This window comes from Crinia signifera, chromosome 4, assembly GCF_055691185.1.
Source record: "Crinia signifera chromosome 4, ASM5569118v1, whole genome shotgun sequence".
Taxonomy (NCBI): domain Eukaryota; kingdom Metazoa; phylum Chordata; class Amphibia; order Anura; family Myobatrachidae; genus Crinia; species Crinia signifera.
Window position 1 is genome coordinate 178,353,179 of NC_139220.1, and position 13,625 is coordinate 178,366,803.

Below are 13,625 nucleotides of genomic sequence, written 5' to 3' on the forward strand. Positions count from 1 at the left end.
ACTTCTCCTGAACACCCGTACAACAGAACAAAAAATTATAATAGTAAACTGAAAAAGGGCCTGATTTTGGCACGCTCGATGTTTGACTAATGCGCATTTCTGCAAATGGACATTTACTGGGTGCGAATGGGCATGTTTGCCATCCCATTCGCACCCAACAGTGCAGACAGGGGGGCCTTGGGCGCCCATGGAAATGCTCAGCGTTTCATAGGTTTTCCTATGAAAATGCTGGGTGTTCCCATAGAAATGAAGCAGTGACGTGGCTGCTGGGACACCTAGGAACGTCTTAGTTTTGCGTGCATGTTACACATCATTCGATAGTCAGTGACGTGGTCCTCACCCCCTAGACTGCGAATGGATGTTTATGCAAAACATCCATTCGCAGCCATGCAGGCGAATTCGCTGTGTGAATGGGGGCAGGCGGCAATGCGAGCGGCGTGCTTAAAAACACATGCAGCGATGCAAACTTTGCAGCACTGAGTGTGAACCAGAATAAGGTCCATTGAATCCTCAGTATTGTAAGCTTAGCCATTGTACAACTGGAGACCTTGGGCTTAATTTATAAAGTGGAGGCTTTCGGAGTGTTGGAGGTGAACATTTGAAACTTTGAGACTTTATTTTTTTATTATTATTGTTCTATGTCGGGGAGCCCACTAAACAAAGATTTATTGAGAAAAAAAAATACATTTAAAACAACACTCACAGTCAGTATAAAGCTCACCTGGCTTTATACTTACTGCGAGTGAAGTTTTAAAATTATCATCAATAAACCGCCGTAAAACAGTGAAAGCCACAGATTTATGATTAAAAGGGCATACACCGATGGCAATTTTCACCCCATTTCTTAACGATCTGACTAGATCGCTTAGAAATGGAACACTTATCGCTCTACGTGTGTATAGCCCCAGGTGACGGCGATGAGCAGTCCCGTGTGTTGCCATCGCCCACACGGAAAGACAGTGCTTGTACTGTGTTTCTTGCTATAAACAATAGAAAAACCCGCTCTACACAGATCTCTCAGCACATATCGTGGTGTGCTGAGTGATTGTGCTTTATTGTGTACGGGGCTTAAGTCCTTTGTTTTTGTCCAATGGTCAGACAGGGTAAGCAGAATCCTCCTCCCCCCTACATGTGCAACTGACAGAGATTGTATTTGTCTAGTCTGAACCTGACAAATAAGCATCCTTTATGTAAGTTTTATCTATGTATTCAACACCTAAATACATATGATCAACTGCAAATCAGAATATAAAAAAGGAAAATGAAGATAAACTCACAGTCTTACACAAATTTCTGCTTCCCCACTTGACTGACTAATGATACTCTGAACTTCTTCATAAGTCTTTGCAGTTAATGGGAAACCATTCCATTCTAAAACCTGCATTCCTGAAAGAGAATGGAAATGAATAATATATACTCTATGCACAAATGACATCATTGTGGCCCTTTGGACATGCTCTGTGATTCAATATCTAATAAGAGCACACAGTATGTTTAAATGACCACATTCACGTTTACTATTCTTTGTTTGCTATGGTTCATAAAGTTTATTTTTTTTGACATTTTCTTTCTTAATTTATTTTCAAATGTATGCAAAATACAGTGGGATCGATCCTATTAGATGCTGATGATTCACCAGAGCGAATCATCACGGCACCTGGCGCACTCTTTGGCGTACGGAATTTGCCTAAAAGCACTCGCACCTCCATAGGGTTGCGAGCAAATTTACTCGAATTCAGCCCAGCGAAGGGTGCGAGATCGGCTTAAATCAGGGGCCATTGCTGGCGTTTAAACCCTTGGAACTGCGCCCAAACGGCACCTGGCACCCTTCGCAGTTAATGATCGACCCCAGTATAGTAATAATATATGCAATAGCAGCAATAATGGTATATTTACTTTCATTAAGTGGTTAAAACGTAACACTTGTGTCATGCCTATGGCCTTCTATTTGATGATACGCAGAGCAGTGCATAAATATTGCTCTCTGAACATCTACGAATGTGTAATACGAAATGTTGAGACTATCTTTTGGTGGATGCAAATTTATTACATAATTGACTTTTATAAATGTAGAATTATACAACTCACAAAATTCATAGTGAACTATGATATAGTGTAGTTTAGGAATATTTGGATGAATGTGATTTCTTAAAGTAGCATTTTTCTCTAATACAGAAGTAAAAGTCAACTCAGATGTAATTAAGATTCCAAATGTGTGTATGGCACATTATTTATTAGGGAACACATTAGCAACATGTGGATTTGCTAAGCAAAATTCTAATATAAAATAAATATAATTTAGAAATAGTAATATAGATTGTATTGTATGTACTGCTTTAAGAAATTATTTCACATTCTCTTTTTCACACAGCAAGCTGAAATATTAGAATATAGCACACAGGGAATGTACACTGCAAAAAAAAATACAATCATCACTTACAAAAACTAAAATGGATCTTCGTACATGTTTTGCGGTAATCCTGTGCTGTGGCATAATAAAATCCAAAAATAACAGATTGATAACAGTGAATTAACCTCCGCTACCCACTGTACAATTATGAAAACAAATGAAAACAGGAGTGTCCCTGCAATATAGAACTGCAATATGATTTTGTGGATGGTTACAGGAACATAAAAACATACAATATTAAAATACTGAAGTGATGGACTTTTGGCGAGTGCATGGATAATGACTAAATCCAACCCTACATATCCCAAATTACTGTACATGCTGAAAACATTTAAGCACATATAAGGGTATATTCAATTATATTAATTTGTCAGAATGGATACGACATGCCCTATTCAATCAGCAGCCAAATTCAACAGATTTGGCTGCTGCTGCACACCCGGCCCGGTGGCGGGACCCGGTGAGCAAAAGGAGGAGGCTGCAGGAGGCGGACATAATGGATTGCACCAAGTGAGCTGCTGCTGCTCACCCGGTGCTGTCCTCTCTGCCTTAGTATGAATTTTAGTATGAAATCGGTGTGAGATTGTCAGAAATGGGGCCAAAACCTGTCTGATTTGGCTGTGTTTACGACAAAAACACGTGGATCCGCGGCTATTCCGCCAATCCGACCTGTCAAAAAAAAAGCGGCACTTACTGTTGCCAAAGTAACTTACTAAACAAAGAAACATCACATTCTGCAGTCAGGGACTCAAAGCAAATATATAAATATACAGTATTGGGTGAAATGAGAGAATCAGAAAGTGGTAAGAAAACTCCAGGGTTTTTTTAAAGCGGCAATCATTACTCTGCTAAACCAGTTTGATTTTGAAGTGTACATGATTGCCTCTTTAAAAAAACCTGGAGATTTCTTACCAAATCTCTAATTTTCTGATTCTCTCATCCTATTACATTTCACCCTATATTGTATATCTATATATTTGCTTTGAGTCCCTGACCACAGAATGTTATGTTTATTTGTTTAGTAAGTTACTTCAGCTACAGAAAGTGCCACTTTTAAACCTGTGCCTCCTTTAGTAATTTATCCCCTTAAGCTGAAGTTAGCAGCTACTGGGAAAATCCAGTTCTTTTTAATAGCAACAAATAAAATAAATTCCTTATTTACTGTAGTTGAAGTGTATTTGATGGATAAAGCAGGGTATTCAATAACTAGCATGGTATATTCAATCATGGGCTATTGATCCCTCAAGGATAATCAATTAGCCCCAAACAGGTAGTCATCTGGGATATTTTTCAGCAGCCTCTAGCATGTGAAAAAAAAACTTTGATAACTCGGGAGCTTCGGGACCCACAGATCTATTAACGCAAGAATCTGAGAACTTTTTACAGATTCTGTGGGGTCAATTTACTAAGATGGGAGTTCTTTTAAAAATAGGATGTTGCACATGGCAACCAATTAGTTTCTACTTCTTATTTAATTAGCACCTTCTAGAAGTAAGTAAGTTAGTAAGTTAATTTATATGAGTGCCGGATGATTGGGATCCCGACAGTCAGTATAATGATGTCAGAATCCTGTCTGCCATTGCTCAGGGGGATCCAGACTGAAGGAGCTATTCTCTTGAGCGCAGCGAGCCCACAAAGGGCTTCTTTGCACTCGCCCCCCTGTCGGAGTACTGGCACTCAGGATTCTGATGTCGGTATTTTAACTGTCGGGATCCCGATTGTTGGGCAGTCATACCACACCTATTATCCAAAATGCCTTCACCAATCCTGCTTTATGCTTACTATGCTCTTGAGGTTTTCTTTTATGTCTGTGTGACTTGTCTATTGCTGTGCTGCCTAAACCTTCTGTATTATGTGCATTGGTTTTGATGCCTGTAAAGCGCATTCAGTCCTGTTGGAGAAAGAGCGCTATATATAAATGGATGTGAAGCACATCAGGCACACAGAGGAACCATGTTAAGCAACCATCTTGGGTACACTGCACAGGTCACCCCTGGCAGGGTGTGCAATTTGTGGAGGTACACATTACAGGAATAGAATATAATAGATAGCATCTTAATGATTGCTATTGGCTACATCCCATCTTAGTAAATGTACCCCTGTGTGTTAAAGCTCAAAACCCCCTGTTAATACTTGAAGTAAAGTACCACATATATTTGAATATCCCCTGAAGAATTCAGTTTAAATTGAGTATATTATTTCAATTTTATTCAAAAAAATGTAAATTTATAGGAAAATTAGGGTAAAAGATGAAGTCTTGGTAGATGGACCACCCTAATTGCAACAAGAAATGACATTTTTAATGAATTAATCAAAAAAGACAACCTGTCTAAAGGATAATACCATTACATATGAATCAAATTTCTATTACCTGCCAATCAATGTCTGCAGTGTGTGATAGCACCAGCCCTCAGACACCTGAAATGATATGGATTCCTGAGAAGTGTATATGCTTCTCTGTGCCGGTCTGCTGTATAGCCAGAGGCGTAGCTAGGTTGGCGCCGGTGGAGCTTGTGCTCCGGGCGCCAAAGGTTTTGCAGGGCGCCCCCTGCTGTGTCCTGTGCGCCGTCGTGTGTATGTGCCGGCCAGGGCAAGCTTGCAGTGAGTCATCGCTGCTCACCGCCGCAGCCGCCCACCGCAGCCGCCCGCCGCAGCCGCCCGCCTGTCTCCGACCTCGGATGACCGACAGATGAAAGGAACCCCCCTCCTCCAGGTAACAGCGGGCTGTTGGCTGCACAGTGAGGAGTTCACTTCAGCCATTACACTGCAATGTGTAGGGGGGAGAGTGAGGAGGGTGGTGGAGAGTGAGGGGAGTGAGGGGGAGGGGTGAGGGGGGGCGCTGTGACATCGGCCTGCTCCGGATGCACTGGCTGCACCCTACACCACTGAGTATAGCTACTCTGAAAGTAAAATGAGCAAGTGTCAGCTCTGCCTACAGACATAGGGGGTTATTCAGTCCTGACTGCGTGGCTGCTACCCTGCAATCAGATATATGCTGTCCTGCCAGAGTGAAATCCCACCCTGTGCAAGCCGTGCTAAGTGAATTGCTTGGCACGGCTTGAGAAAATTAGCTGGATCGGTGAATAGCTACAAATACATTCACAAGCCATTGACCATATAATGATTTTCCAAGCATTGCAGTCTGTGCGTATCCCAGGACCTACTCAGTGGATGCAATAGACACATTCAGATCTGGGCCAGTGCTGACATCACATGACTTTCCCTCAAATGCCTGGGCACACCGGCGTTTCACCAGATGGCCGGTTACCACCTCCAAATGCTGGTTTTCGGTCAATCAACTTGCAGGAAGGCTTCGCGCATGTGTGCTATGATCCATACACATGCGTAGTCTATAGAAAATTACTTGACTTGATAATTTGCAGCCGTAGGATCGGGTCTGAATAACCCACATAGTTGTAGGCCTCCTTTTGTGGCCATGTGCAGTATAGATTTCCATATTTTATTCCAAATAATTTTGTGTAATGCCAACTTGTAATGGGCAAAACGTTGGTGAACTGAAACTGGTAAGAAGCACAGCTAAAGGTTTACACATATTTTCTAAATAATACAAAATGAAGGATTACTACATGGAAACAGACTGATTCTGCTTAAACTGCATAATCAACAGATTTTACTTGCGTGTGAACCCCCAATGGTACGAAGCTGTGAAGAAAAGTTCCTGATCAGGGATTCAAGGGCAGGTTATTCCATGCTAATTGAATAGCTCTGGTGCAGAAAATAATACCCCATGGCTAATTGAATATTTCTGTTAGAATAGTCTCTGTAAATGTGCTAGCAATAAGAAAATATACAGCCCGCAGATGTATTATGAATTACCCACAGGCACAGGGGTTCCCTTCTTCTTTGGAAGCTAAGGTGAATTCTACACATGTGCAGTCAAGGACCATGGCCAGGAAGTGACCTGGAAGAGATATCTGCTGTGTCCCTCCTTCATACTTTTGGGGAGCTTAAATATTTATGGGCATCCCCGAAAACACCAGCAAAAAATAATGATAAATAGGAGATTATCAATAAAATAGTCATCCTCGCAACTAATAAAAACTGTGGATGCCACATCTGGTCCCTCAGCTTTTCATTAAATATAAAAATTTTAGATTATTGAATAATATGCAAAATTTTATTTTGTATAAATGCTGTTTAATTTGTCTAAAAAACAAACCCACAGTTGCCAGTGCAAATTCTTTCTTTTGTAAATCTAGCAAAATTAAATATATTTGCCATGTTTTTGGTACTTGGTATCTGCTACCCCGGATAGTATTAGATAATAAAAGCATGATAACCTGAGGACAGTTGCTGATAAGAGCTGACTCTCAGGTCAGCTACACTTCAAAGTTATGTGTAGCCAGCTTATCAGTCTGAAAGATGTATTGGCATGTGTATACACAATGCTATGGGGCATTGAGGATGAAAATTGCACTGATGTCTTCTGGTTAATCCTGCAGCATGGCCGACCAGAAGACTTGGCTAATGACTGCAAGAGCCAGTAAATCCAGCATACACACTGTCCGATATGCCCGATTTGATGTTCCGATTTGCCTGGAAATGACAAATCAAAATCATATGGGCATACGGTGTGCGGACTTAGGCCTTATACTCATTGCTGCAGTTCCATACATTGTTTGACTTATTATATTTTAACAATAGAGCAGAGCCAGGTAAGTGTCCTCTTGCCGGAACTTCCTTCATCACACCTGCAAACTGGTCAGATATTTAGCAATACTCCGAACTCTCCTTTTATATATATTGTAGTACAGTATGTTCTATATAAAAACTGAATCATACTAAAAGTTTTTACATATGCTTTGAAATTCTACACATTTTTTTTACTCAATCACAGATCTATTTATAACATTTGTATTCACAGGAATATTTCTGAATTATTTGACCACTGCTGCAATTACTCTGTATTTGTCTTTGATTATTCCCCTGGCTTCATTAACTGACGAACCTAAATGGTCTTTCAATGAAAACCAAACACTAAAACAAAAGCATAGGGCACATAGCTAGAAAATCTGGCTCTAATACGATTTAATTATTTTAGTGATGCTTGACATGCAATTCAAGCTCTATAATTATTTTTGGAGTGTTCAGTGAATGCTACCAACAGCTAGAACTACTGAAATGTCAGGAGGGAGGTAATGAGTCACACTCTATTTGTGTCTTCATACATATTACTCACTCTGGCAATTTCTGCAGACTTTTAAACAACCCAAAAGACAAATCATGAAAACAAATTATAGGGCTAAATGTTAATAAATATATGTTGGTAAACACAGCTACATTTACTGGATTCCGTTTGAACTGGAGAATCTTCAAAGCAGAAAGCCGTATATGGATATATTCCTCAAAACATAAAGCAGTGAGGGGAAAAGGAATACCCCATAGGCCACATGCAGACTTCTGAAGCTCCTCCTGCAGCACCTAGTTTCCTTATCAATAGGGTGGCCAATCCTGCTCCCGCATTCGCTCAGACACTGCTGGCTGTACCCGACCCTGCGTGCAGGCCGCTTTGCTTCCGCCCGCCCGCTTGGTGCGGGACCCCTCACCAATCCCTCAGCTGCATTGCCTGCCCCGCTCCCTGGCCACCCACCGGACTGACTATGAATGTACAGTATTTGTGCTTGGTGGTCGAATGTGGGGTCATGAGCGTTTTTTTTTTTTTTAAATTAGGGATGCCAATGCCAGGATTGCGCATTTTTCTATCCCGAATCCCTGGATTGAAAAAAGGCCCCGGGATTTGCATCCCTACTTGTCATATTTGGTATAGCTTATAACTTGTTTAAAGTGTCTGCTTATATGTTATAATAAATAAATCCTTCCATAACTTGACTAAATATATTCAGATAATTTATTATGGGGTATTATGGAAAGGTGCAGTCTTTTAAAGGTTCACCCATGTGGTCCCTTAAGTGAATCAAGTTACCTATCAATGCTATACAGCAAGTTACTGCTTGTTTATGGAAGGAATTAACCTTCCCAAATAAAAATTTTTGTTCAATTCATGTGAAAGTATATGTACCCTTTCATTGTGTACTCAATTTACAATTGGTTTACGTCAGGTGTGTGTGTATAGAACAGAATGTAATCAGTACCCTGCGTCTTAGCATGCTGGTGGTCAAAATCCCTGCAGTAGAATCCTGGTGGTAAATATTTGTGTTAGAGGGTTAGGTACTAGGGGGAGGGTTAGGCTGCGGGAGCGGTTGGTAAGTGTTGTGGTTAGGATTAGGGTTACAATACCTACCAAAACGCATTTGGATTTTAAACGGGATTGCACAGCCGGGACTCTGAACATCTGCATGCTGAGCTCAGAGATATTGAGCCCAACCCATATATATATATATATATATATATATATATATATATATATATATACATCCATACACAGTACACACACCTTTCTAAGACCTTTACAGTGTATGATTATACAAATGATGTAGACTGTATAGTTTAGTATTTATTCCTTACCTTCTGTGAGTCTGCCTGTCTGCTCAGCACCTCCACCTGGTAGAACCTTGGCAATGTATGCTCCAATCTCTCCATAATTTCCGGGAATCTCTTTTCCACCAACAACCCTTATTCCAAATCCATTTCCTGTTTGATCAACAAAGAAACTCATATGCATTTGTATATCAACAGAAATTAATCATAAAAAATAAGACTTTTTATCATATTTTATTGCTGGACTGTTCTTTTATACAATCTATTTAAAACGTACACAGGTATTTTAATTGCTATGCTATTTTGTTTGGGTGTATGCACACCCTTGAGAAGTAAAAGTTGGCAAAAATTAAGCAATTGATTTGGGCCAATCTAAAGGTCCATACACACTGGACGTTTTTCAGCTCAAAGTTGCCCAGTGTGTTTGGGTCTTTAGTAAACAAAGTAACATAGTACCTCCTATTGCTCTGTTCTTAACCTTCCCTAACTGGTTAACATGGCACAAATAGGTTTTGCTTGTTTATTTAATAAACAATAAAATACCTGTCTTGCCAACATTTAATACCTGGCATTAGGTAGATCAGATATCAGGTGTAATTATTGGTTGTGGTGTAATCAACTGTGTAATCACAGGCACTGTAGCCACTGAGCTTGTTTTGTGGAGCTATAGTGATATAAAACACCCAGAGGCACATTATCAATATACCTGACCACCCACTTAACTGGGGAACTTGGTGGTAATTGGTAGGTTTGCTTACTCTTGGGAATTTGGAAGAGCTGAAGAAGAAAGTGGTGGGGCGCTAATAACAATGTGATCAATTGGGTATGACAATTATAATATATTAAATTATTCAATATCTTCTTAAATTTTGAAAATTGACGATATTGAATAAATATATTATAAATATAATACAGAATTGATCACATTCTCATTAGCACTCCAACACTTTCTTCTACTTGTATTTTGATATGGAATTAATCTTCCCTTGTGTTAGCAGTTTGGCACAACATCCAGGTAGGCCCATGCCTTACCACTTGGTAACACCTTTGCTGAATTTGGAAGACCTGCCAAAAATTCATGATTCTCTGGGACTTTATTGTAGAGTAGGCACATATATTGAAGAGACACAAGATGTATTGTCTTCTAAAAATGATAAGGCTTACATATTATTAGACATCAGAGCCAAAATGTAATAAAACCTGTCCTTGTCATTAAGAAGTAGACTTCATTTACATTAAGTAGATTTGGAAGGTGAAAAGAGGCAGATTGCTGCTGCTTCTTCTATTCTGCTGCCATAGCAGATAGGGGGAAATTTACTAAAGGAAATTTGTAAAAAATAGGTGTATTTGTATCCAGAAATACACTTATTTTTGACATTTACTATCCCGAAAATACGGCAATTCGTATTCGTATTGATAGCACATCAATACGAATACGAATTGACGTATTTTCGGGATAGTAACTGTCAAAAATAAGTGTATTTCTGGATACAAATACACCTATTTTTTACAAATTTCCTTTAGTAAATTTCCCCATAGTATACCTCAGAATTCTATAACTGGACAGATGAGATTGGTTGGTACCAATCTGCTCATCTTCACTAGAATTGTTAAGATCTATTATGATTATGATCTATAGGATAAGTTGTCTTGTACTGGCCATCGTACTACACTTAATGAAGCTGTATAGAAGTGTATAACCATGTTGTCAAAACACTATTTAGAACGCATGAGGGATCATAGTTTCCCCCCAGTCCAGCGGAACATGGCACAATCTGAAAAATGTATCACTACAGCACACAAGAAAAGTATTACTATAGATACACCTTCCAATAGCCTCTTTAATTGTCCCTGAATGTTGTTTGCAGGCACCTAGTTACAGCTTCAATTTAGATGTTCAGCCTGTGAAACTACTTTCAGCTTTAGCATTTATTGCTACTTCTTTGCAGCCAAAGATGTCTCCTGTTCTCAGTAAAGATTCTAGAACCTGTCAAATGGAGAGTCAGATAGTATGCACTATGGTACATGCTGCTGTGCAGCAATTCACTTAATCCCCGTCATTTTCCAATCCTACTTCTCAGATCACTCCTTTGGAACCATGCAACCCTTATCAGCTTGCTTACTCTTTAATATTGAAGATTCAGAAAATCCAAGTTCGCAGCACATATGATCCTAGACTCTTATTGAAACTTGCTTGTGGGATGAAGTAATCAGTTTAGCAGGACCTGAGGACATCTGGTATACATTTTTTAGAAGGAACCTATGATCTTGTGGTGTGTTGTGCTTAAGTATTTGTTCTTACTAGTTGATCCACATCAACAATAGTTAATCTAGGCTTCTGATTTGTAGATGCATGCTTCATCATCTAGCCTTCGTACATAATGAGTCTCAGCACATAGGACGCATGCGATTTGCCAGCACCTGTGTGACTTAGCCAGCGTTGAGCATTTGTTCCTCCTGAAAAATGCATCCCAGAGACACTATTTGAATAAGATGCACAAGAAAACTCTTATGTATAAAATAATATGCATAATGGCTAAAAAGTGCACTGATATTGTAAGCAAATCCCTTTCTTTTACCAGAGATGCTATAAAAACGCTTATCCAATCTCTCAATCTTCTGCCTTGACTACTAAAACCTCCTGCTATCTCACATTACAATCAACCCTTTATCCATTATTTAGTATATTTTAAATGCTAAAGCAAGGCTCATCTCACCATTCCACATCTGTAGCAATAATCTGCAAATCCTTACAGTGGCTATAGTACCTATACATCCAGAATCATTTTTAAACTAGTCACCAGCCCTTCAAAAATATGCACCAACATAACAGTATCGTCAGTGCAGATGGCTGTGCACCTCTAAATGGAGCAACTCTTGTATTATTCCGTCTGGCACATCTAGCGGCCACAGCATACAGAACATTTGAATTTCTCCCATAGAGGTGATTAACAGCATTAGCCTTTTCGACTTTTTATACATCTGAAGGATTTTCCCTATTAACCTCACACATTAATTTAACCACCTCTCATTCCTGGCTACAAATTTCCTACTTTGCTACTTGCCTTATTTGGAATTCCCAATCATGTCCATGTGAAATCCCCCACATGGATGGGCTCTTCTTGTTTTAATAGTTATGGTATAGTGAATTGACCATGTCTCGAGTGACAATTACGTGGTCGATCAATACTGATCCAATCGTATAGTTAGATGACTAAACATAGTCAACAGCGTCTAAATCGACAGTGACCGAAGATCAACACAAGCAATAGGTCAACAGGAACTTGGTCGACTATGACAAGGTTGACATGTTTTTTTGTGTGTCTATGTTGACATACTGTAGGTTGACATGGACACTGTATAAGTGTACAGTGTCCAGTGACCATGCTTCAGGCTTGCTGTCACACTATTTTATTCTAACACTATGTCCACTGAGATAGTAATATGAACAAGTCAGTTAAAGCAACAAAATCATGAAAAACTTGTCAATATTGACTACACGTTGACCTGTTGCCTGCGTCGATCTAGACGCTGTTGACTATGTTTAGTCGTGTTTGACGACTGTATTAGTGTTTAACCCCTTGAGTGGTGGGTTATGCTGGGGCAGGACAAACCTACCAGGACAGGTTTGTCCTGCCCCAGCAAAACCCACCCCAGATCACAGGAGCCCCCCCCCCCACCTATACTCTGGCGATAGTACGCCAGAGCTTCCCTGCTGCCGGAGCTTCCCTGCCACCTGTCAGTCATCACTGACCACACAGGCGACAGGCTCGGAGATGTTTCACAGCGGCTAGGAAGGACTCAACCCACCACTCAAGGGGTTAAACACTAATACAGTCATCAAACACGACTAAACATAGTCAACAGCGTCTAGATCGACGCAGGCAACAGGTCAACGGGTAGTCAATATTGACAAGTTTTTCATGATTTTTTTTGCTTTAACTGACTTGTTCATATTGCTATCCCAGTGGACATAGTGTTAGAACTCTCCTGAGTCCCCCTGAGCCGCCCCGAACATCCCTGAGCCTGCCGCCTACGTCACTGCATTGCGGCTGGGGAAGAGGGGGTCAGGACAGCTCTGGCGAGCAAAGGTAGTGTGGGGGGGGGTTTGGGGGGAGTGACGGTGGGGGGGGGCTTTAGAGGTGGTGCGCCAGTGGTGCACACCTGGACACCACTGACGCGCACCTATTACACATTAGTGGTATGCCTGGAAATTTTCCGGGACAGCCCGCTGTGGCAGCGCAGATGAGACCGGAAAATTTCCGGGCATACCACCCAAGGGGTTAATCATGTGATTGTTGACTTAGACATCAACAATCCATTAGCTGGATACGGTTTTAATTGTGCACTATTTAAATAAAAACATAGGTCTCACATGAGCAAGCCTTCCTCCCTACAACTCTGCTATAGTCATGTCTGCATTTATTTTGTCAACTGTTTATATCATTCCAGTATGTATGTGCTATTTTCCGCACTGTTCAGTACTTCAGCCTAGCTCCATAAAAATCAACAACAAAAATTGTGCTAATAATTATAAGTGATACTGATAATAATAATATAGGAGTGTAACTTGCAACAACTGCAGTTTCACCTCTGTCTGTACCCACTATGAAGGCAGGAAAAGTGCAGTCTAAACTGGGCAGACTTTAACATGTGTGTGTTTATATGTACAGTATGTGTGCATTTGTTTCTATGTGTCTGTATGTGTGTGAGGAACAGCAAGGAGCAACATGTCTAATAAAAAACAAATAATTTA

General features: G+C 40.3%; 1 protein-coding gene across 6 annotated transcripts in view; it reads right to left on the minus strand.

The window, feature by feature from the left end:
* PCLO (piccolo presynaptic cytomatrix protein) overlaps window positions 1–13,625 on the minus strand; it is a 266,980-nt gene that overhangs the window by 64,533 nt on the left and 188,822 nt on the right. For 5 of the 6 annotated variants that reach the window (XM_083183080.1, XM_083183079.1, XM_083183078.1 and 2 more), the window contains 2 exons: window positions 8,897–9,022; window positions 1,278–1,386 (listed from right to left, as the gene is read on the minus strand). In XM_083183080.1, the coding sequence (XP_083039206.1) occupies window positions 1,278–1,386; window positions 8,897–9,022 (235 nt within the window). Of the gene's footprint in view, window positions 1–1,277; window positions 1,387–2,417; window positions 2,486–8,896; window positions 9,023–13,625 lie in introns of those variants that run through there. The other variant, XM_083183082.1, reaches the window with a different exon arrangement.